At 38.4% G+C, this 25,666-nt stretch overlaps 1 protein-coding gene across 3 annotated transcripts in view; it reads left to right on the top strand.

Annotated features, from left to right (window-relative positions):
* The window catches only part of LOC126764205 (uncharacterized), a 317,397-nt gene that overhangs the window by 124,500 nt on the left and 167,231 nt on the right, over positions 1-25,666 (top strand). Inside the window, exons 1-2 of one of the 3 annotated variants that reach the window (XM_050481999.1) lie at positions 1,534-1,613; positions 17,931-18,105. In XM_050481999.1, the coding sequence (XP_050337956.1) occupies positions 18,094-18,105 (12 nt within the window). In that variant the 5' untranslated portion in view covers positions 1,534-1,613; positions 17,931-18,093. Of the gene's footprint in view, positions 1-1,533; positions 1,614-17,930; positions 18,106-25,666 lie in introns of those variants that run through there. The other 2 variants (XM_050482000.1, XM_050481998.1) reach the window with 2 other exon arrangements.

The following is a 25,666-nucleotide window of genomic DNA, read 5'->3' as shown; positions in this document are numbered from 1 at the left end:
AGGTGGTCGAAGATGCGCCACGCTCCGGAAGGCCTGTCGTCGAAAATTGCGATAAAATTGCTGAATTGGTGGAAAGAGACCGGCATAGTAGCAGCCGTAGCATCGGTCAAGAGCTGGCCATGAGTCATCAAAAATTCATTTCAATTTCATTAAAAAAAAATTCAATAAAAATACCGCAAGACTTTTTTGACAACCCATTTTATCACCATTATAAAAAAACAAGCTCTCTTAATTTTAACTCACATATTGGCCGATTGGGTTGAGAGAATTACTGACCCGATTCAACCCATTTATTAGGAACGTATTCTCTCTGAATTTCAATTATAAATAAAATCAAAAAGTCGTCAATAGGTAGTATATGGAAATGGGCGGGGTGACCATCTGATTTCACAGATTTTCACACTGTCGTAAGAGTCAAAGAGATTTACCGTATGCAAATCGTGTGGAAGATATATACTATACACTAGTCGCCGTTAGTCTACTCTTAGATATCTTGATGAAACTTGCTATGCGGGCTTTTTAATTAAAAAAAGTGTTCGAGTTCTTAAAAGGGCGTAATCGGACCATTGCCACGCCCACAAAACGCCATTACCCGAAAACCTATAAAATACCATAACTAAGAACGAAATTAAGATATATTATATTAGCATATGTTTAAGGTACATATCTCCTAAACTACTAAAGCTACAACAACCAAATTTGCTAGCTCGAATATTATAAAAAGTCCTACCAATAGTGTGAAAATGGATGAAATCGGAAGGTAACTCCGCTCACTCGCCATTTAACGGTACTGTTCAATACTACTAAAAGCGCAATAAACCAATAACTAATTACGCCAAAGACATAAAATTTTATACCCTAGATGGTGTATGAAAATTGGACGATGGGCGTGATACCGCCCACATTTTGGTGATGCGACATATATCCTTTCGACCGATTTCAACTAAATTAAATACGTAGAACTCTTCTTATATTCTTAAATCACAGTGCAAAAATGGGTGAAATCGGACTTCATTCACGTCTACTTCCCTTAGAACACAATTTTAAATTCCACTTCATTCTCTCACTTTCCAGTACATAAATCAAGAAGTAATTAATATAACAGAATAAAATTTAGTGGAAATAATTCCCCTAAAGTATACCACCTTATGACCTAAAATTTGCCAAATCCGAACAAAATTATTCAAGACTCTAGGTACCGAATATGTGGACCCCAGTATCTATACTTGACTTTTGAGTAAAAATATCCTTCAAGTGAGAAGTTCAATTGAAATTCAGACAAATCCTTTCCTGAAAATAATTATTCTTTGAATCAAAAATGCGTTGAATCGAGTCAATACCTTCTGAAACCCCATATACCTAATATAAAGATTTTCGAACTTCCAGGTGACTTTATGCTGGATAGGTCGGCCAATATGTGAGTTATCTTAATGAGAATTACAGAACATATTTTGCTCATAACAGTATATCATTGTACCTAAAATAGATACAAGTGCGCAAAAACTTGACCTAGCCTCTATATAATCATTCCAGGATTTTCGAACATCCTACTGGCTGTGCTTCATATGTTTGGTGATTGTATGTGAGGTACGCTAATGAAACCAAGGAATTTAGTAAGTGGCATGATAATAGTAATTGATTTTATATGATATTCGGGTCGATTCTATCCCAAATCCCATATGCTACGTATAATTATTTTGGTTTTTCTAACAAATCTTATGCCGGTAACCAACAAATACATATGTATCACTTTCGCAAGTAAATATTTAAATAAGGCACCAGAGTCTTGGAATCAAGTTTTATTCACCGACGAAATTCGTGCGTACATGGTAGGACACAGCGCTCAACAAATACATTATTACATAATTACTGTCAAATATCTCAAAGTAGATGTGGAGTAAGAAAGGGCTAAGTTTGGGTATGACCGAACATTTTATAGTCTTGCAAATAGCAAGAATGAAATGTTTTCAGGTCCTGGAAAAATTAAAGTATAAAATCTGAATTTAGAATGATAACACCAACATAAATTAGAAATTATTAGATTTTAGTCTAAAAAAAAAACAAGAAAAGACGTTAACTTCGACTGCACTGAAGCTAATATACCCTTCACAGGTGCATTTCTTTTAGTAACTATGTGTTCAGTTTGTATTTTGTATGGAAGCTATATGCTATAGTAATCCGATTTGTATGGAAGCTATATGCTATAGTAATCCGATGCGAACAATTTTTTCGGATATTACATATATTATTACCTTAAGCAGTAATCCATGTCAAATTTTGTGAAGATACCACATCAATGCGAAATTTTTCCATACAAGCCCTTGATCGTTCGGCTTGTATGGCAGAGATATGCTTTAGTTAACCGATCTGAACAGTTTCTTCAGAAATTACATTGTTGCCTTAGAAAATAATTTATACCAGATTTCTTGAATATATCTTGTCAAATGCAAAAGTTTTCCATACCAGCACTGGATTCCGATCGAGAACAGTTAAATGGTAAGAAAATGGTTTAATTGCCCAAAAAAACTTTAAGTTGCCAACTTTACCCAATACCACTAGTAAGTCGTTTGTGTTTACTAGAACTTCTACTTCTGAAGTTATTAGAATCCTAAAATAGTTAAATCTGAAAAAGGCATAAGGACAGGATTATATGACTCCAAAAATGCTAATATAGTTACCAAATATTGCTGTAACGGTACTCTCCTTGCTCTTTATTGCAATTTTTGGTTTCGGATACTATCGAAATTTGTGGAAAAAGTTGCAGATAATCATAATAGATAAACCTGGGAATGACTTTACACAGTCCTCTTCTTACCCTTTATTTCTAAAATATTTGAAAAAATATTACTATTAAACATGACTCCTTTCTCCCACGAAAATAATATAATACTACGCAATTACCAACGAAGTTAGGAAAGTATTCGAGCTGTTCAGCTATTTTTCCAGATATAACCCAGGCGTTCGATTAGGTCTGGCATGAAGGCTTTATATGGAAAATCAAAAACGTTTTACCTTACGAATTACATAAAATTTTGGAGTCATATTTAAGGAACAGGAAATTTAGAGTTGAAGTAGCAGACTTCATATCAGAAGAACGAGCAATAAGGGTTGGTGTAGGTAGGTAGGTAGGTAGGAGTGCCGCCCTATCGGGCTCAATTAACACTTGATGTGCCATTTTGATGCACTGTTCGTAGAACCTCTTATGCCCGATATGCTTTTAGTGGAAATCCATTCAAGGTTTGGTGCTAGATGGATTCCAAGTGTTTTGTGCCGGATCTGTGCTAGAGCTGGGCATTCACAGAGAAAGTGGAAGATTGTTTCCTTGTTCCCTGCTACTCCGCAGCCATGGCAGATGTCGTTGTAGGGCATACCCATTTTGGATGCGTGTTCCCCAAATGGCCAGTGCCCTGTTGTGGTAGCTGTTACTCTGTAAATACTTTTCCTTGACCTATTTAGTAAGCCGTTGGTTCTTTTCCTGTCATATGTTGGCCATAATTGTTTAGTTATGACGCATTTTGTGATGTTTTTCCACCTGTTATTTGCAATTTGTTGAAATTGTCTATTGATCTCTCCTTTGATTGATCCTAGCGGACTTGGTATTATCTCCGCCTCGGATTCGTTGAGGAAAGCTCCTGCCTTTGCCAACTCGTCTGCTTTTTCGTTACCGAAAATGTTCCTGTGGTCGGGAACCTAGATCTAGTTTCGTTGGAGCTTGTCTTTTATTGCGCTTAGTGCTCTCTTGCAGTTGTGTACTGTGCTGGAGTTTGTCATGGGTGAAGACAAGGCCAGGAGCGCCGCCTGGCTATCCGTAAATATAGTTGCTTTGTTTATATTCCCGTGGTTTTCTAATAGAGCTTCGCAGGCTTTTTCTATGCCTAGTACTTCTGCTTGGAAGATGCTAGCCGAGTTCGGTAGACGTATAGAGAGAGATATGCCAAGATTAGAGGAGAATACTCCCGTGCCTACTCCACAGTCCATTTTGGACCCGTCGGTATAGACTGAGATGGTATCCTCCTCTTCTATTGAGCCTCTTCTCCATTCTCGTCTAGATGGTATCCTTACCTGGAAGTGTCTATTGAAATCCAGCTTTGGGAGAATGTAGTCTGATTTATTAATGGTGAGCTTGTTTAGGATTACACTATGTCCATAGTTCTGCTGGTTCCAACCTTCCAATTCTTTTATTCTTGTCGCCGCAATAGCTGCTGTTTTTGAATACAAATGTCCATTGGTAATTGATGCAGGATCACGTTGAGCGCATCAGTCGGACATGACCTGATTGCCCCAGTAACACCCGCACATGCTGCTCTTTGTATACCATTTAATTTTTTAATGTTGTATTGCTTGTTTAGCGCTGGCCACCATACAAGAGCTCCATATGTAAGTATAGGTCTTATGACCGCCGTATACATCCACATGACTATACTTGGTTTGAGGCCCCAATTCTTGTTGACGATTCTCTTACAAGTATAGTAAGCCATGTATGCTTTGTTTATTCTTTTTTCTATATTTATTTTCCAGGACAATTTGGTGTCAATCTCCACCCCCAAGTATTTAGCTGTGGGGGATAGAGTGAGTATTGTACCGTTTAGTACCGGAAGTTGAAACTGAGGTATTTTGGTTCTGCTTGTGAATAGCATCAGTTCTGTTTTGTTCAGGTTAACTCCTAGTCCATTGTTTTTAGCCCATAGGTTTAACCTTCGAAGTACTCTTTCCATAATCTCCCTGACTGTTGAAGGAAACATGCCTGATACCAACAACACTATATCGTCTGCATACGCCACTGCTTTCACTCCTCCACCGTTTAGTTGGAGGAGTATTTCGTTCAGCGCTACAACCCATAGGAGCGGAGAGAGGACCCCTCCTTGAGGCGTCCCTCTACTCACATAGCTTGTTTGTGTTGCAGCGCCGTTTGAAGCTATAATCTTCCTATTCTCAAGCATCGATAGTATCCATCTGCACACAGTGTCATCTATGCTATCATGTGCCAGAGAGTTAATTATCGCATTTACTTCTATGTTATTGAAGGCGCCCCCTATGTCTAGAAAAGCAGCCATGGTGTATTGTTTGTGGTGTAGTGATTTTTCAATTACACTTATCACCTCGTGAAGGGCAGTTTCGGTTGATTTCTTCCGCCGGGTTTTGGAAGGAACACAACTTTACTTCTTTTCCAATTTCGTGGGATGTGAACCATTGGTTCTACCAGTTTTTGCAACATTATGGGCATAATCCCGTCAGGACCTGCCGCTTTAAATGGTGCAAAACTATTTATGGCATACTTGATTTTGCTTTTGTCTATTATTTAGCCTTGATAATCAGCTGCGTTCAACGGTGGTTCTGGTTGAACCCTCGTTGAAGGTGTTTGCTGACTCCCGGGGAAGTGTGTTGTAATTAGTACCTCCAGAGACTCTTGTGCCGAGGAGGTCCAATCACTTCCCTCCGTCCTAATGTAGGCAGTGTTAATATGATCTTTGAATAGCATTTTGCTCAGCCTAGCGGTTTTTCTGCAACTTTTTATTGATGTGCAGAAAGATCGCCAAGAGTCGTTTTTTGCTCTTCTGACTGCTTTTTTGTATCTTTTCATAATATCTTTATATGGCTGCCATATTTTGGTTCTAAAACTCTCATTGAAAGCTTTCCTTAGTTGTGTTCTCAAATTCTTGAGTTCACTGTTCCACCAAGGGGGAGACTTTCTCTTTATCAAAACTGTTAGAGGAGTAGATTTATTGAAAGTTGAGGTTAAGATTTTTTCCAACATCTCTACTTCTGAATCTAGTTCTTGAGGATTTCTGATACTCTTATTGCCTTTCTTTCCGAGGCATTTTGTTGCTATTCTGGTATACTTTTCCCAAGCTGTTCTTCTAGGGTTTCGGTATGTGAGAGGAGCACTGTACCTCCCGCGGATGCTGAAGAGTATCCAGGAGTGATTCGACATGGAAGGCTCATCGGATACCCTCCAGTTATCCACAACGAGACTGTCTGTGTCTGTTGATAGCGTGAGGTCAAGCACTTCCTCCCACCCCGGAAACCTATCCGAGCTTGGGAAAGTAAATGTTGGCTTATCGCCCTTGTTGCAAATACTTAGATTACTATTCAAAATATACTGCAAGAGTGACTCACCTCTGGTGTTTATATTGGAGCTACCCCATACGGTGTGCCTTGCGTTTGCATCACACCCTATTAGGACATCATCCCTCCTGTTCTCCTCTACTAGTCTGGCGAGCGGGGGAGACCAAGAAGAAGGGCTTTTCCTTCTGTTCCACCTTTACCACTGTGATATCTGCTGTGCTGTAATTAGGACAAAGAAATGCATTTATACTTTTATTGATAAGGATGCATGCCCTAGGTTTACCTCTGTTCCGTGTGTAAAACAGGTTATAGTTGCTGCTGTTTAGCCCTTTAATGGAATCATCATTGACCCAGGGCTCCTGTACTAGGCTGATGTCGATGCCCCTCTCGTTCACGAGGGTTGTCAGATTCGCTGTAGCACTCTTCGAGTGCTGCAGGTTTATCTGTACACATCTAAGGTTGTTATTGGGCATCTCGGGTTTCTTCGATGCCCACATTCCTTAGTAACTGGCTGGCGTCGTCGACCTCTTCCGTGTCGTCTTCGTCAGCCGCTTTGTCACCTTGGAAGATTTTTAGTCTGGCCTTGCGGATTCCGAAGCTGATTTTGTAGTCAGTCTTCTTCAGAGCCTCAATGGACTCATCACAAATGGCCACTAGTATTGGCTTACTTGCTTTATTAGGTTTTTCCTCCTTGATTAGCTGCCACTCATCTATACCTGGTATAGATTTGTTCTGCAGCTTAATGCACCGCAGGAGTTTTTCGCCTGGCTCATCTAGAGGGGGTAACCAAAGGCGAGCACGAGGTCTCTTTGGAATGTCCCTGGCGGGTATAAGCCTCAATTGGAGGCCTACGAAGGCGTTGCTAATTATAGCAACACTACCCGTCAGGAAATCTAGCGAGGCCTGGTCCGCGCACTGGATGACCCTGTAGCCCCTGAGGGTCTCAGAGGAGTCAAATTCCGGGTGAGGACCCGCCGGATTGTCGAGTACATAGCTTAGCACCATACTCGACAATCTGACGCCGATCTCCACCCATCTTTCCTGTACCGTGCTCGGTGAGGAGAAGTTCCCGTCTATGATGGCCACTTGCAGGCTATCTCTGGCTACATCGCAGAAATGCCTTGCCGCGGTTGCGCTGTTCTGTTCGCCTTCACTCCGCCTCGGTTTTTTAGGCAGAGTTTCGGGTGTTTCTGTCGTAGACCGATTCCTTTTTTGTGCAGTGCTCTCCTGTATGTTCTCTACTAGAGGTTCTGATTGCTTCCTTTTCAGGTAGCCTTCATATTCCTCCACTATTGCTTTAAGGCGCTTTGTTTCTGCCGCATCAACTGGGGTGTCGGCTGCCTGGTCTTTGGCTATCTTCCCTAGAATGAAGACTGCCCTCTGGTACCGGTTTTTCCTCAGCTGATTCTGGGATTTTTTGCGCTTCTTTTTGATTTCCCCTTTGGCCGCCAGTGCACTTTGGTTGGTGCTCATGGCAGCTTTGGAGGTGGACGCTTCCTCCCTTATGTTTGCTGTTATCACTGCTGTATCTGCCAGTATACTTAGGTTGGTATGTCCGGCAGTACCTTTACCCGTCTCCTGGCTGGAGGCGAGTAATTCGTCTTCGTCGGATTCCGTAATGGGAATCCTGTAATTCATGTCCTTAGTCGTCGCTGTTGTCGTCAAATTGGTTGTTGTAGTTGTTGTAGTTATTGTTGTTTTGTTGTTTCCGTTCATTTGTTGGTCCCACGAGTAAGCCGGAAAGGGTTGGTCACTCGTCCGCAGAGCCGGTATGCGGAGAGAAGGCTTTTATACCTCCGACCTCGCCCGGGCATCGGAGGGGACCGTTCGCGATCAGCTATTTATTACCTCCCGCTGACCATTCAGCCCTCGGCACGGGTACCTCGACACCTTGGCTTAGGGTGGTGTTGGTGCGGGTATCCTCATACTTCCAACAATAGGAGATGGGCGTAAAACCTAGAGTTTATTCATCCATTTCACTATTGTGGGAATTATGGGGTGTCCCTCTTAGTTCGTAAGATTAGAGTGCGTTTCCTTTGGGATGCACACTTTACTCTTACTTAAGCCCCTTCGCCACGACAAGGCGACCAACTTCAAAGAGGGCTGGTGTACCCAGTGGCGTAGCTAAGGGAGGGCGAAGGGGGCCGTCGCCCCGGGCGCAACGTCTTTGGGGCGGCAAAACGCCCTTCGCTGTTTTTAAATATTCAGAAAAATACTTCAAAAAATATTTTTACAAAATTTATTATAAAAGATAAAGAGTTGTACACTTCCAATGTAATAATCTGAATAACAATGAAAAATATCAATTTTTACTCGAATACTCTTCAGTCTTTGAATTTGTATTTTATCTTTTTGCTTATATCTTTCTTCAAAATAGTGATAGAAAAGTGTACAAGATATAGGGCGAAAATGGGTTTTTTTCTATGGCTTTTAATAACTTGTCTTGTAAATTTACTATCAATTTCCTCAAAACCCGTTTTGTGAGAATTTTGGAACTTTAGAATTTGCGTATCTTCTAGTTCCTAAATTTTATATACTTAATAACGAAGACATTTTGTAAAAATTCACTTTTGTTCGAGCCACCTCATGAAACTTGTAGGTAGGTAGATAAAGGGGGGCGGCAGAACATCCTTGGCCCCGGGCACCCGAAGTTGTAGCTACGCCACTGCATATGCGCGTGTGTATTTACTTAAACAAAATTGACACTTAAATGAGAAGAGCTGGTTCTTTGTTCAATTTATTTTACTAAATTACGTGGCACTCAAAATTGCGCCTTTCTTATCGCCTAATTGAATTTTACAAAATGACGTGCTATTTACGCCAAATACATAACAGTCGTTGGTTATTGGTGTGGGAAAGCACTCAAGTGACAAAAGTATATACATATGTGCAAATTTTATTGTATTGAGGCATGTGCGTACTGATGAGTATATAATATAAAAAATTATATGATATTCATATACATACATCATATATATAACGGTAATGGAAAATTTGAGTGCATATTAGAAGTTAACTTTGTTTTATTTTATTATTCTAATTGGTTCGATTTCCGTCGCGGAATTTAATAAAACCGCAACAATCCGTCAAACGACTCATCCGCCAATATATAATTGGTGAAATTTCGTAAGTAGACATTTGACACTAGAAAATTTTAGACGATTACATATATTTATATATATACATATGTATAATATAAGTGTATGTATTAATATATACCCATACCTAAACAATTGAAGAAATTTTCAAATTTTTTTAAACACTTGTGGAAATATCGCGTTTTTCGTAATTTTTTTTCTAAAGATATTTGATTTACTAAAAAATGAAATAAAATAATGTACATTAATATTTTGGAAATCATTTTGAAATATTTTGGATCCCTTCTGATCCCGTGGCTGATTTTCAGGAGAACCTCTGAAAAAAGATGTTACGTGGTCAGGACGATTTTTCTATCTAAAACTATCTCAAATCCCAAAGCTAAAAAAAAATGTTACTTTAGTTGGGTATAAATAATTACCCAAGGACGTATCGAAACTTTGCTTTTTTGACAAAATGGCAGTTTCGCAAAAAAAATGTTTTTTTTTTTTTAGTTTACATTTCAAAATCTTAAAAATTTTAATAATTATCAAAAATTGTATTCTTTTGATCATTACCTTACATGTATTAAAGAAAGTCGCGTGAAAATTTTCCTCACGTGCTCTCAAATCAGCTTTTCGAGAAAAATCCCTCTAAAATTTTGGCAGTTCATTACACTAAGTTAGAAAATTCTTAGCAATACCTATTTCACCAAAACTATTTGCCGAATTAACAGATATTTAGGGGTCAAAGGATACCGTTCAGTAAAATTTTCCAAAAAAAAAGCGAAAATATGGAAATACTTGTATTGTGGAAATTTTCGCACTTTACATTTCAAACGTACTTTTTATTGACTTTTTTTCGGGATTCTGGGATAAAATACATACCTACAGCATTTAATGTTTCCAAAACTTTGACGTAACATATCAGTACCACAGTTAAATACCATCGAGGCAGTCAATGAATTGCCGTACTAAAGTTCACAAGAGTCATACACATAGGGCAGAGAGAAACTTCTGCTTTCTGGAAACTGAGAGACATAATTGTAATAGAATGTTTTCATATAAGGATCTGGCAAAGAATTAAAAAAACCTTTTATAGAACAGATCCTGAATTAGATGCATATAAAATTTTAAGACTTATGTAGGGATTCAGTTGCGTCATTAATTTTCTCGAAGATTTTCTGCAACTTCTTGGCTAATTTTTTGAGAAATTGTATTCATATTATTTGATAGTTTATCTCTAGAATCTAAATTCTAACTTTTGAACCAATCTGGATATTTTTGCGACAACATTGACACCCTCCAGATGAAGATTTCACCTGGCTACGATAGTTCTAACCTTTGAACTATTTTTTCAAAACCTTATTTATGATCGATATATCAGTTATAATTAAGCTAATATGGGGATTCCTGAAACGTAAGGTGACATATATATAATATAATAAGATTTAATTATTTCATGGAGTTATAATTCTTATTATCATTTGAAAAGTAAATTCATTCATTAGAAGTTAATTCTCAATGCACACTCATGCAGATTAAATAAAATCTCGAACAAATTCTGCTGTTTGAAGGCAGTGGCGTAGCTAGGGGGGGCCGTCGCCCCGGGCGATCTTCGCTGTTTTTTAATATTCAGAAAAATACTTAAACAAATTTTTTTTACAAAATTTATTATAAAAGATAATGAGTTGTACACTCACAATGTAATAATCTGAATAACAATGAAAAATATTAATTTTTACTCGAATACTCTTCAGTCTTTGAAATTGTCTTATATCTTTTGGCTTAGATTAATGATAGAACTTAAAGATGCACTTTTCTAGCTTTGATCGCTGCAAAATCACATATCATATCATTGTAATTTAAAGTTGAAGCAGTTTCCCTTTCTATTGAGAGAATCGCAAGATTGGACAGCCTACTCTGACTCATGGTCAATCTCAAGTAAGATTTGATCAATTTAAGTTTGCTAAAAGATCTTTCATAAGATGCAACTGATACAGGTATAGTGAGTAGTATTCTTAAAGTTGTCGCTAACGTCTTGTAGGCCTCTAGTCCCATTGAAGAAATGTATAATAAAACTTTTTCTGGCGAAAATCCAATTTGTTCTTCGTTTTTCTTCGCTCTCTTTAATAAAAGTAGGACGTCGTGGATGACACTGTATAAATCTTCGTTATCCAAGTCATCTGGAAAGGATTCGGCAAGGTGCTGGCATTTTTCTTTAATTTCGACGAGTTTGTCATTGTATGAGTCTCAGGTTAGTTCTATAATTTTCTAACAAATACTTTTATTTCACCATATTTTCAAAAATGGTATTTAAAAACTCCAATTCGGGCAAAAATTCCTGCAAATTGTGTCAAAAGTGTACAAGATATAGGGCGAAAATGGGTTTTTTCTATGGCTTATAATAAGATTGTAAATTTACTATCAATTATCTCAAAAACCGTATTGTGATTATTTTGGAACTTCAGAATTTGCGTGCCTTCTTGTTCCTAAATTTGATATACTTAATATTGAAAATATCTTGTAATAATTAACTTTTGTTCGAACCACCTCATGCAACTTGTAGGTAGGAAGATAAAAGGGGGCGGCAGAACATCCTTGGCCCTGGGCGCCCGAAGTTATAGCTACGCCACTGGATGTACCTCAGGGTAGCGTACTAGGCCCAACTCTGTACATAATATATACAGCAGACATTCCAACAGCTATGTATTAACATCCACTTTCGCTGATGACACAGCTGTAGTAAGCCGTAACAAATGTCTCATCAGAGCATTAAGTTAAGAGCAGCAAATTTAAATTGGCTTATAAACAAAAATTCTAATCTTAGCCTCTGCAACCAATAATATAATACAAAGGTTCCAATCTAAAATGCTTGGAACAATCACGGGTTCATTATAGTACATGCGTAATGAAAACATACATAAAGATCTTGATTTTCCTATGCTAAAGAAGGAGATAGAGGACAGCCGAAGATATATTTCTAAACTTCGCGAACATCCAAACCCATTGGCTAATGCGTTGGTAAATTCCTGCGTTTAAAACAAGTAAGGAAGGGCTAAGTTCGGTACATATTTTTCAAATACCATATTTGTGTAAAGTTTTAATCCGCTATCATCATTGGTTCCTAATGTATATATTATGCAGAGAAGGCATCAGATGGAATTCAAAATAGCGTTATATTGGAAGAAGGCGTGTTTGTTAACCGATTTCACTTACTTATTTCGTACATGTCATCAGGGTGTTAAGAAAATATTATATACCGAATTTCATTGAAATCGGTTGAGTAGTTCCTGGAGGATGGAGTCATATGTAGAAGTTCACGCAAGTGAGGAAAGTTCTCTGATCGCCATTCACTTGGGAGTGGCCAGAAACGATTCTTTTACATACGACTCAAGCAGTTCACTACTTCCGGTCTTTGACCAAATATCCTCTGGGTGGCCTAAGAACATCCGTTCGAAGGTGAGCTAAAGTGAGAAGGCGAAACATCCCCTGCATAGGGTTGTGCGCTGGGTTTGGGACCCGCCACGTAAAAAGCCTACACCAATGAACAGTAACAACCAGCCTCGGATGAGAGACCCCCCTTTTGATGACGACCACGGCAAACGAAATAAGGACTACGATTTAAGGGCATGCACCTGGAATGTCCGGTCCCTTAATTGGGAAGGTGCCGCTGCCCAGCTGGTTGATGTCCTCGTAAAAATAAAGGCTGACATCACCGCCGTCCAAGAAATGCGATGGGCGGAACAAGGACAGAGACGAGAAGGTCCTTGTGACATTTACTACAGTGGAGTGCAAGTTTGGTGTAGGATTCGTGGTGGGAGAGAGACTCCGTCGCCGAGTACTATCATTCACTCCGGTGAATGAACGTCTAGGCACAATCCGCATCAAAGCGAGGTTCTTCAACATATCGCTGATTTGCGCCCACGCCCCGACCGAAGAGAAGGACGATGTAACAAAAGATGCCTTCTATGAGCGCTTGGAGCGCGCTTGCGAGAGCTGCCCCCGCCACGATGTCAAAATCGGGCTTGGCGACTTTAACACCAGGGTGGGCAAAGAAGGTATCTTTGGCACTATGGTCGGTAAATTCAACCTCCACCAAACATCCCCAAATGGGTTGAGGCTGATCGACTTCGCCGGAGCCCGAAATATGGTTATCTGTAGTACTAGATTCCAGCAAAATAAAATACATCAAGCTACCTGGCTGTCTCCGGATCGAAAAACTACCAACCAGATCGATCATTGTGATAGACGGAAGACAGGTCTGCAGTGTTCTAGACGTGCGTACGCTCCGAGGTCCTGACATCGACTCGGCCCACTATCTTGTTACAGCCAAGATTCGCACCTGCCTCTGTACAGCAAAAAACGCACGCCAACAAACACAAGGAGGGTTCGACGTCGAGAAGCTGCAATCACAACAGACAGCCGAACGATTTTCTACTCGGCTTGCAATCCTGCTCTCTGAGAGCACTCGTCAACCACTCGGCATAAGGGAACTGTGGGACGGCATTTCGAACTCCTTACGTACAGCTGCAACCGAAACCATTGGTTTTCGGAAAGTGCAAAAGAACAGCTGGTACGACGAGGAGTGCCGTGTCGCAGCGGAGAGAAAACAGACTGCCTACCTCGCAACGTTTTGATCGACCACAACACGTGCGGGATGGGATAGATACCGAGAGTTGCAGAGGGAAGCGAGACGCATTTGCAGACAGAAGAAGAAAGAGGCCGAAATGCGTGAGTACGAAGAGCTTGATAAGCTGGCCGACAGGGGTAATGCTCGAATATTCTACGAAAAAATGCGGCGGCTTACAGAAGGTTTCAAGACCGGAGCATACTCTTGTAGAACCCCCAAAGGTGATCCAGTGACCGATGCACAGAGCATACTTAAATTATGGAGGGAACACAACAAAGCAGCGGGGGCCGATGGGCTACAGGCCGAGCTATTCACGGTGGTGAAGAACTGATAAGGAGCATGCCTCAGCTTCTTTGCAAAATATGGTGGGACGAAAGCATGCCCAACGATTGGAATTTAAGTGTGCTATGCCCAATCCACAAAAAGGGAGACCCCACAATCTGCGCCAACTACCGTGGGATAAGCATCCTCAACATGCGCATAAGGTTCTATCGAGCGTATTGTGTGAAAGATTAAAGCCCACCGTCAACAAACTGATTGGACCTTATCAGTGTGGCTTCAGACCTGGAAAATCAACAACCGACCAGATATTCACCAAATCTTGGAAAAGACCCGTGAAAGAAGAATCGACACACACCACCTCTTCGTCGATTTCAAAGCTGCTTTCGACAGCACCAAGAGGAGCTGCATTTATGCCGCGATGTCTGAATTTTATATCCCCGCAAAACTAATACGGCTGTGTAAGCTGACGTTGAGTAACACCAAAAGCTCCGGCAGGATCGGGAAGGACCTCTCCGAGCCGTTCGATACCAAACGAGGTTTCAGACAAGGCGATTCCCTATCGTGCGACTTTTTTAACCTGATTCTGGAGAAAATAGTTTGAGCCGCAGAACTTAATAGAGAACGTACCATCTTCTATAAGAGTGTACAGCTGCTGGCGTATTCCGATGATATTGATATCATCGGCCTTAACACCCGCGCCGTTAGTTATGCTTTCTCCAGACTGGACAAGGAAGCGAAACAAATGGGTCTGGCAGTGAACGAGGGCAAGACGAAATATCTCCTGTCATCAAACAAACAGTCGTCGCGCTCGGGACTTGGCACTCACGTCACTGTTGACAGTCATAACTTTGAAGTTGTAGATAATTTCGTCTATCTTGGAACCAGCGTAAACACCAACAAAAATGTCAGCCTAGAAACCCAACGCAGGATAAATCTTGCCAACAGGTGCTACTTCGGAGTGAGTAGGCAATTGAGAAGCAAAGTCCTCTCTCGACAAACAAAAACCAAACTCTATAAGTCACTCATAATTCCCGTCCTGCTATATGGTGCAGAATCTTGGACGATGTCAACAGCGGATTAGTCGACGTTGCGAGACCTCCACTCTGTTGGAAGGACCAAGTGGAGAAGGACCTGGCTTCGCTTGGAATATCCAATTGGCGCCACGTAGCGAAAAGAAGAAACGACTGGCGCGCTGTTGTTAACTCGGCTATAACCGCGTAAGCGGTGTCTACGCCAATTAAGAAGAAGAAGAATTCCTGAGATATGGTTTTTGGTCCATTTTCAATTTTTAAAAAAAACCTGGGTGCAGCTTCCTTATGCCATTTCTTCCGTAAAATTTAGTGTTTCTGACGTTTTTTGTTAGTCGGTTAACGCACTTTTAGCGATTGTCAACATAATCTTTGTATGGGAGGTGGGCGTGGTTATTATCCGATTTCTTTCATATTTGAACTGTATATGGAAATGCCTGAAGGAAACGACTCTAAAGAGTTTGGTTGACATAGCTGTAGTAGTTTCCGAGATATGTACAAAAAACTTAGTAGGGGGCGGGCCACGCACATTTTTCCAAAAAAATTACTTCCAAATATACCCCTCCCTAATGCAATCCTTTGTGCCAATTTTCACTTTAATATCTTTATTTATGGCTTAGTTATGACACTTTATAGGTTTTCGGTTTTCGCCATTTTGTGGGCGTGGTAGGAAGGCGATTTTGTCCATCTTCGAACTTAACCTTCTTATGGAGTCAGGAAATACGTGTACCAAGTTTCATCATGATATCTCAATTTTTACTCAAGTTACAGCTTGCACGGACAGACGGACGGACGGACAGACAGACATCCGGATTTCAACTCTACTCGTCACCCTGATCACTTTGGTATATATAACCCTATATCTGACTCTTTTAGTTTTAGGACTTACAAACAACCGTTATCTGAACAAAACTATTATACTCTCCTTAGCAACTTTGTTGCGAGAGTACAACAAAAAGAAGTGATCTAGCAGCCTAGTAGAGAGCAACGATCTGCCAAACAAAAGGCTCAATCACATTCTTGAGCTTCTTAAGTTTTACATAGATTTAAGATTTAAATACTTATTGCTAGGCTTTTTCAAGCAGACCCAATAAATAAAGAAATATTGAAAAAAAACTGTTATAACAAGGTGCCTTCGCCCACTCTAGCGTTAAAATTTTTCCATCGTGGCTGAGGCAGTCATTATATGTAAGAGCGCTAAAACCGCTCATATGAGGCATCTTTGCGTGGGCGCAAATCAGTATTATGTTAAAAAAAATTTCTGTGATGCAAATTTTAGCTATACGCTCATCCACAGTAGTTAACCTCGCTAGACGAGTACTATAAAGTTTGCTTCACATTTATATAGCGCGCCGCTTACTTCACAACCGACGTCCTCTCGCAGACGTATCTCTGGTGAATAGACGCTGCAATAAGACTTCAGCGAACCCTTAAACTGAATATGTCAGAGGGGCTCTGCTGAAGCTGTCTCTTTTGAATCTTGATCCCACGCTCCACATTGGTTGGCTACCGCATCTTACACAAGAGTTTTTCAGGTTTCGCGGAGGGGACTACGACTATAACTGTTTACCCGGAAGCAGTTCAATACCTCATTACATTTATTTAATACTGCGGTCATAAGGAATGGTACTATCATTATTTTCACAGAAATTATGAAACATATACCCATAACCTATGGTTTGATATTTCATCATGGAAAGACTTACGCCTGAACAACTTCGCGCTTCGCTCAACATTTGGTCAACATAATCGGCCTACTGAGCGTACTATTCGCAACAGCATCACCCATCTTGAGACCCAACATTCGTTAGATCACATCGAACATGCAGTGAAAAAAATATAGCAGCCGTAGCTTAGGGTGTAAACGAAGACTGTGAAGAGTCGATTCGGCACCGTTTGCAACAACTCGGCCTGACGTATGGAACAACGTGGCACATTTTACGTCGAGATCCTAAATTGAAAGCGTGCAGAATACAGCTTATGCAAGAACTGAGGCCACTCGATCGACAGCGACATCGCTTCACTTGAAGGGCTCTTAAAAAGTTCTAAGAAAATCAGACGTTTTCGAGCAAAATTTTGTTCAGCGACGAGGTCCCAAGATACACTCTTATGAGTAATTTTCATTGATTTAACTAAATAATTAGCAGATATACTTATGCAGTAGAAAGTCACCCGAAAGTTGGAAAATATTTATGTTAGGTATATGGGGCTTATGGAAGTATTGATCCAATTCCGCCCATTTACAGGAAGTTACTATAATCAAGAAATTATTCTCCCCGAATTTCAATCGCATATCCCTTTAATAGTTTTCAACATACCGTCATAGTATGAAGAGTCGGCGGAGTTATCATTCGAGTGCACCTGTTTTCACATTATTGTAAGAAGGCCGGTGCAAATTTGGGTAAAAAGGCTTTATTAATTTGAAAGATACGTATATTAAACGGGCGCGGTCTAGCTCCCTTTTTAAAAAATTTCAGACCATAAATGGCCCTCCTCAATGTGATTCGTTGTGTTAAATTTGAGTTCTGTTTCTTAATTTACTTAGAACAATTAATGAATAGAATCAAAATGTTCCTCGCTATTGTCCAAAAATTTTAATTCTGAGAAATGTGATTCGTTGTGCTAAATTTGAATTATGTGACTTAATTTACTTAGTTCAATGAATGAATAGAACCAAAATGTTCCTCTTAATTCTAAAAAATTAAAATATGCTGTGACAAATACACTTCCATAATACTAATTTTTTCTTTTCATATATATTAAAAATAAGTTCGGTTTTTTATTTCTTTAATATTGCTCACTATTATAACACGATTTCTAATTACTGTACAATTTTTGTATTTTCAGGAGCTTTATGTTAATAAAACGTCATCTTATCCTAGGTTCACTCTCACAACTCTTATTCCCGGAAATCCATACATTTTATCAATTTTTGCATGGAATTTGAAAGGACGGTCAGATGCCACGGTTTTAAATGTAGACATGATTAAAACTCTAGATACCAGTTTAAATGCAGGGCAAGGTAATGCGTATCTATATATTTGCAAAATATGCTATTATATACCTTTTGAAAAAATAGTTAAAGGTTATTCCAACCTTCTAAAAATAAGAAAGGCTCTAAGGTTCGTTTTTTTTTAATTGGTTTATCCAAGGAAGTTCACCATTTCTAACATATTCGCTACTATTTAGAATTAAGATGTAAAAAATCTGTTCGCCAGCAAGGAGCGCATAGAAATATTAATCATTATAAAAATATTAATTATTATCATATGAAATATGTGTTGTAAAGCTTGTTTTGTTAATTATTTACGTAAGTATGTTATTTGGAAATAATTCACAGAAACCAGGGCTGGGCATAGTGCACTAAAAAATAAATGCAATAAGGTTTCACTAGCACTACTTCTTCAGTGGTAGTTAAACAGCAAAATCCACTATCACTGAAAATTTAGTGATAGTGAAAAAAAAATGCACTATCACTAAACCTTTAGTGATAGTGAAAAACAAATTGCACTATCACTAAACCTTTAGTGATAGTGAAAAACAAATTGCACTACCACTAAACCTTTAGTGATAGTGAAAGCAACTTGCACTACCACTAAATATTTAGTGATAGTGAAAACCTTTAGTGATAATAAACATTTTTCAGTAACATAACACTGTTTCTTGAAAGATAAAAATAAGATTATGTACATATGTATATGTATAAGCTGAAGCAGTATGAGGCAATATATTCAAAATAAACCATATATTTGAGTAGAGACTTCTAATTATGCCGCACCAAAATTAGGAACACATAATTCATTCTTTATTTGCTTTTTTTAATACCAACATTTCAAAATTACGGTCGGTGAGATTTTGCCTTGTCGATCGATTGACAATTCCAGCATGTAACATATGTAGTACCTTTGCTAGCATAAGTGCTCATTAGAATTTTGTCACTTTGTTTTGTTACTCTTTCGCTTAAATGTACTTACAGTGAGGAGCAAAACAGGGAACATATTTGCTCTTTTCAGATATTAGCATTGATTTTCATAATACAATTTTTACCATAGGTTTTTTGAAAGTTTGATGATGATTTTTTTTTCATATAACGTAAATATTTTAGAACATTTTTCATTGTTTTGCAATTATTTAACATGTCGTATGTGTTGTGATATTTCTATTGGACAAAAAAGCAAACATGCATTCCTTTTTGCTCCCCAGTGTACATTTGAACATTCATACAAACATATGTATCGCATTACTACTGAGCTGCAGTGCCATTTTGAGACTGCCAAATCAAGTAGTCTGCACTTGACACCTAGAAATCATGTTTTATTTCGTTGGACTGGCTTAATGACAACGTTTAATTATACCGCCTATATACCAAGAAACATTTTTTATCAACAAACTAGTTGATAATTAATATCGGCCATAAAATATAATTTCAAATGTATTTAGTTAAAGCTCATGTTTCACTAAAGGTTAAGTGATAGTGCATTTTTTTCACTATCACTAAATATTTAGTGGTAGTGCAATTTGTTTTTCACTATCACTAAAGGTTTAGTGATAGTGCAATTTGTTTTTCACTATCACTAAAGGTTTAGTGGTAGTGCAATTTGTTTTTCACTATCACTAAATTTTCAGTGATAATGGATTTTGCTGTTTAACTACCACTGAAGAAGTAGTGGTAGTGCAATTTAGTGGTAGTGCAAAAATGCCCAACCCTGACAGAAACCGTCGCTTATTTGAATCACCTGATCGAATAAAAATGAATTGCATTCAAAGTAATGCAAATTTTCCAGCTTAATTGGTTTCCCCATATTTGGTTAAAAATGCATACATATGTATGTGTTATTGAAAAAAATATACTTTTAATTTTCCCCAGTTAATTGCACACAAACCATTCGTTAAAAAAATCATCTGAGATAACTGAACATACATAGAGTATTTGTGATAAGCAGTATTTGGTTTCATCGCAAAGCAATTAAAAACATATGTATGTACATACCAGAGACCTGCACGAGTAATTAAAAAAGTAACGGTACTTTGGCATCGTGGGCATCGGCATCGTGGGTATAGGCATCGCTGCATCGCCGATTACTAACATGTTACTCAATTAGTATTGTGCGCGTCATGAAGATGAGTTTACATGGATGGCTAGACTGGCACGTCAAATTTTATGTATTCCAGCGTCTAGTGCAGCAAGCGAAAGATGTTTTAGCTTAGCAAACCGTATATTCGAAGAAAGAAGAACAAATTTGAAAGGAGAAAATCTGGACGCCATTTTATTTTTGCATTCACACAAAAAAATTAAGTTCATATTAAATATTTTTTTATTTTTAATTCGCTGCTTATTTTGATCGAAAATAACGAAATATATTTAATTTACTTTTATTTATTGAATTAATTTATGTTGTGTTATGTTATGTTATATTGAATTAATTTATGTTTAAGTGAAGAGAATTTTATTAATTTTTTCCTAATATAAGGTAACTACGAAAGAAAAATCACAAAAATTTGCTTTTATGTATGTGCAGGTCTCTGGTACATACACAAGAATGATTGAATTATGTGTCTGTGATAATTGTTACAAAAACAAATTGCACTTTGTCGCCATGTTCTGGCGTAGTTCTTTTGAGTTGAGAAGAAGAAGCATGTAACTTTTAAACAAAATAGTAAACACTTTTGTTAATTTGTTACGTGGTGAACAAAATTGTAGTAAAATAAATGGAATAATTTTGCGCGGAAATATTTAGACCTTTTTCAAACTTACAATTTTTTGTATTGATAACAAAATTGCCAATGAATGGTTAAAAAGAATTGTGTTTACGAAGGTATATTAAAGTCCCCAAAAAATGGGTAATCTTGTAGACTTAATTAATTTAATTAACATAATAATTCTTCTTCACTTCATTACTGGCGTAAACACCGCTTACGCGGTTATAGCCGAGTTCCTCTTCCTCTCCTTCCTCCGGCAGGTACTGCGTCGAATACTTTCAGAGCAGGAGTGTTTTCGTCCATTCGGACGACAAGACCTAGCAAGAGTAGCCGTTGTCTTTTAATTCGTAGAACTATTCCATCGAATGCGATATTCGCCGTGGCCAACGCGCAAACCTTTCTCTCGAAAACTCGTAATGTCGACACGTTAGATGTTGTCATCATCCACTTGAATTAATTAGGCGTATTAACTCAATTGTTGTAATCGGCTTCATTAGAGCGTTCTGAAATTCAAAAAAACATTCTGAACAACTTTGACTAAGAGAATATGGGTGAAACACTTTCGTGCCAGTAATTTTTTAGGCGAAGTTCAACTTTTGGGGCTTTTAAAAATTACTTCGTGAGTTTTTGAGATATCCTAATGGAATTTAAAACATACATAGGTGTATTTTGGTATTCTATTGATAATTTTTTGGATCGATCTAGCCGATTTTTTATTTTAAATTTCAATACATTTAAAATCTGTTTAAATATAAAAAACAAAATTTCATGAAAAGACAATAAAGATGAATTATGGTAGTATGACATTAAATACACACAAAATAGAAACAATCAAACAAAATAAAATTTTAAACATTAATTGAATCGAAAAGCGAGGTCTAGCGAGTTTTCTCTTTTCAATCTTCAAATATATTTTCATGATTCTCCAAACGAACGAGGTAACGTCTACTAAATTCTTCGATTGTTTCCTTTACACTAAACAACTTTAGATCCCGGTGGAGGTTTCTCACATAGAAAGGAGTCCCCACTATGGTGCCTAAAACTTTATTTTGAAATGTTTGAATTATTTTAAAATTTGAATTCGCTGTACTATTCCAGATTTGTATGCAATACGTTCAGATAAATTAGCAACATATTTTTCAGACTGAGGCAGGATGTTGACCTAAAGAGCCAGTATAGCTACGCCAACTTTAATCTTAGCAGAGTTTTTTCTATTCTTACGTGATCTTTCCAAGTGCGCGTAGTCTTGGAGCACGCAACACAAACAGGTCTCAAATCCGACTCAGCATCACGGCATCTAACGTAGAACGTCCGATTGTGAAGGTAAGACTTTAGCAGCAAATAATAAGGCATTGGTAGCTTTTCCTTTAATTTGAATAATAGGCCTAGATGCCAGACTTTGTCCAATGCTTGGCGGACATCAAGGAACACAGTAGAGTAGTATTTATTATTTTGCATAGGATCAATTATAAAGTGGTTAACCCTATTACATTGTTCAATTGCGTCATAAAATTTTCTGAAGCCAAACTGGTGATTCGGAATAAACTGTTTGCCTACGAATACTTTCGAGATAATTGTCAGTAGACTAATTGGTCGATAAGAATTGACTAGATGTTCAGCTTCCCCGGGTTTAAAAATGAAAATAACCTCAGTCCGTTCGAATGACTGTATTTCATATCTCCGATGCGACCGATTATTAAGTCATTTTATTTTTAGGTGCCTTAAGCTAAGAGCACGTAATTTTGTAGAACTGTTCCTTAATACCTACGTAACGATGACAGTAATGATAAACAAAATCGGACAACTATATCACATATCTACCTAACGTAATATCATTTTGCTGAACTGTTCTCATTTATTATCAGATAAACGCTACCACTTATTTTTATTTAAATAGTTCGCATATTTCGATATGAAGATTTTAATGTAAGGTATGTACATAAATAAAGATCTGAACTGATAAAAATAAACTGAACACACTTATCAGACGAGGAGCGTGGATTGATTAGCAACGAGTCAATCTGGCTGAAATTGCTTTTTCGAGAAAGAGACATAGAAACACAATAACAAATTTTCCTGAAAATCCAGATAACTGGGGATACTATTGATGACAAGAGCAAGCGGCGTATTCAGCAGCTAGCAACCAAATGAGTTTCTGGCAAATAAAAGCGGAACTTGGTCTAAATCTAACTAAACAACATGTGAATTAAATAATCAGAAAATATTTATGCATAAAATAACATTTTGTGACGAAAAGAAATTTAATTTGGATGGGCAGGTAAAAATGGTGAAGAAAGGTTCAACATCATTGTTAGACGATATCGTGATAGGAATATTAATTATTATTAACTTATTTTGAAAGCGCTCGTATACTAAAATCATCCTCAAATGAAATAGTATTGATATAAATTAAAGGCAAGATGCTAAATTTATTATAACTAATTTTATTAAAATTTCACACATTTTGACCAACCTAAACGGTTTAAAGTCAGAAGGAAAGTCGGAAATAAATATATAGGATATATTTAGGGCAAAGATATGGTATTAAGCTCCAATTCTTTATAAATATATATATGTACATAGATAGTTAGTGTTAGTACTTCCTTATTGAACCACTTGTCAAGAAAAACCGACGAGTCTCATATTTCATTTCCCATAAAAGGAAAAAGAAAAGCGTGTAAAAGAAAATGTCAAAGTAACAGGTAGAGTTAACATGCTTAATGAGATTATAAATAACTTCGAAATGAGCGGCGGTGCTGCCACAGTACTCCACACATAATTTGGATTTGCGGCAGTTTGTAAGGAGGTGATAGCGATGGTCCCACCGACAAGTCGCGGATGAAAATTTGATCGCACGTTTAAAATTTCTTAATTTTTTCTCTTCTAACTAAAACTTGTCGATATATTGATATAAGTACCCACATACAACCATTTCTATAAAATTCTTCAAGTTTCGAACTTTAGTTTTCGATGATTCTTTGCAAATGAGAAAAATAAAAAGTTAATGTTGTTTCAATGTTAAATTTATTGATATCTAAAACATAATAAAATGGAAAAACTAAAACATTCAAGGAAAGTTCTTAAAAGAATGGAAAATATTCAAAATAAGACATTTATCAAAAACAAAAATAAAGAAATTGTATACAAATTATACAAAAGTAAAAAGCGAAAAGTAGAAATAAAAAAAAAGTAAGGAATTTATACAAAAATAAAAATTTCAGAGAGCTGCAAGCAAAGCTTTTTATGCTAAATCATCAAATTCAGACAGGTGTCAGACAGAAGTGCAATGACCTCAGAAGGTAAAGTAGAACGCTTGGTTTTTGGGTGCAAACGTAAAGTTGCAATCAAAGGGTCTGACGTGATAAGCAACCTTTGCAATAAATCTATGTTGGTGTCGGGACGTTTTCTTGTGAACAGTTCGCGATACTGTCTCGCCTCTTTATTGCGTGCTTCTTGCGCTTCTTCAGAAAAGTTTCCTATAGGAAGAATGCATGAAGAAATGATAGCTCCTCCATGAAACAATATTTTGTGGAGAGTTACTGGCATATAGTACCAAGGATATAAACTCAAATAAAGCTCTCTTATTTCTGACGTAAATCTTTGGAGGATGGAGTCATGTGTAGAAGTTCACGCAAGTGAGGAAAGATCTCTAATCGCCATTCACTTGGGAGTGGCCAGAAACGATTCTTTTACACATGGCTCAATCAGCTCACATCTTCTGGTCTTTGACCAAGAATCCTCTGGGTAGCCTAAGAACATCCGTTCGAAGGTGAGCTAAAGTGAGAAGGCGAAACATTCCCCACATAGGGTTGTGCGCTGGGTTTGGGACCCTCCACGGTAAAAACACCCCCAATGAAAAGGAACAACAAGCCTCGGATGAGAGACCCACCTTTTGATGACGACCATGGCAAACGAAATAAGGACTACGATATCAGGGCATGCATTTGGAATGTCCGGAACCTTAATTGGGAAGGTGCCTCTGCCCAGCTGGTTGATGTCCTCGCTAAAATAAAGACTGACATCACCGCCGTCCAAGAAATGCGATGGACGGGACAAGGACAGAGACGAGGAGGTCCTTGTGACATTTACTACAGTGGCCATATAAAGAAGCGCAAGTTTTGGTGTTGGATTCATGGTGAGAGAGAGACTCCGTCGCCAAGTACTATCATTCACTCCGGTGAATGAACGACTAGCCACAATCCGCATCAAAGCGATGTTCTTCAACATATCGCTGATTTGCGCCCACGCCACGACGGAAGAGAAGGGCGATGTAACAAAAGATGCCTTCTATGAGCGCTTGGAGCGCGCTTGCGAGAGCTGCCCCCGCCACGATGTCAAAATCGTGCTTGGCGACTTTAACACCAGGGTGGGCAAAGAAGGTATATTTGGCACTACGGTCGGTAAATTCAGCCTCCACGACGAAACATCCCCAAATGGGTTGAGGCTGCTCGACCTCGCCGGGGCCCGAAATATGGTTATATGTGGTACTAGATTCCAGCACAAGAAGATATATCAAGCTACCTGGCTGTCTCCGGATCTAAAAACCACCAACAAGATCGATCATGTTGTGATAGACGGAAGACAGGTCTGCAGTGTTCTAAACGTGCGTACGCTCCGAGGGCCTAACATCGACTCGAACCACTCTCTTTTTGCAGCCAAGATTCGCACCCAATTTTGTGCAGCAAAAAAAGCACGTTGACAAACACAAGGAAGGTTCGACGTCGAAAAGCTGCAATCACAACAGACAGCTGAGCAATTTTCTACTCGGCTTGCACTCCTGCTCTCTGAGAGCACTCGTCAACAACTCGGTACAAGGGAACTGTGGGACGGCATTTCAAACTCCTTACGTACAGCTGCAACCGAAACCATTGATTTTCGGAAAG

This window comes from Bactrocera neohumeralis, unplaced genomic scaffold, assembly GCF_024586455.1.
Source record: "Bactrocera neohumeralis isolate Rockhampton unplaced genomic scaffold, APGP_CSIRO_Bneo_wtdbg2-racon-allhic-juicebox.fasta_v2 cluster09, whole genome shotgun sequence".
NCBI lineage: Eukaryota > Metazoa > Arthropoda > Insecta > Diptera > Tephritidae > Bactrocera > Bactrocera neohumeralis.
Note: the sequence above shows the minus strand (reverse complement) of the source record. Positions and strands in the feature narration are given on the sequence as shown.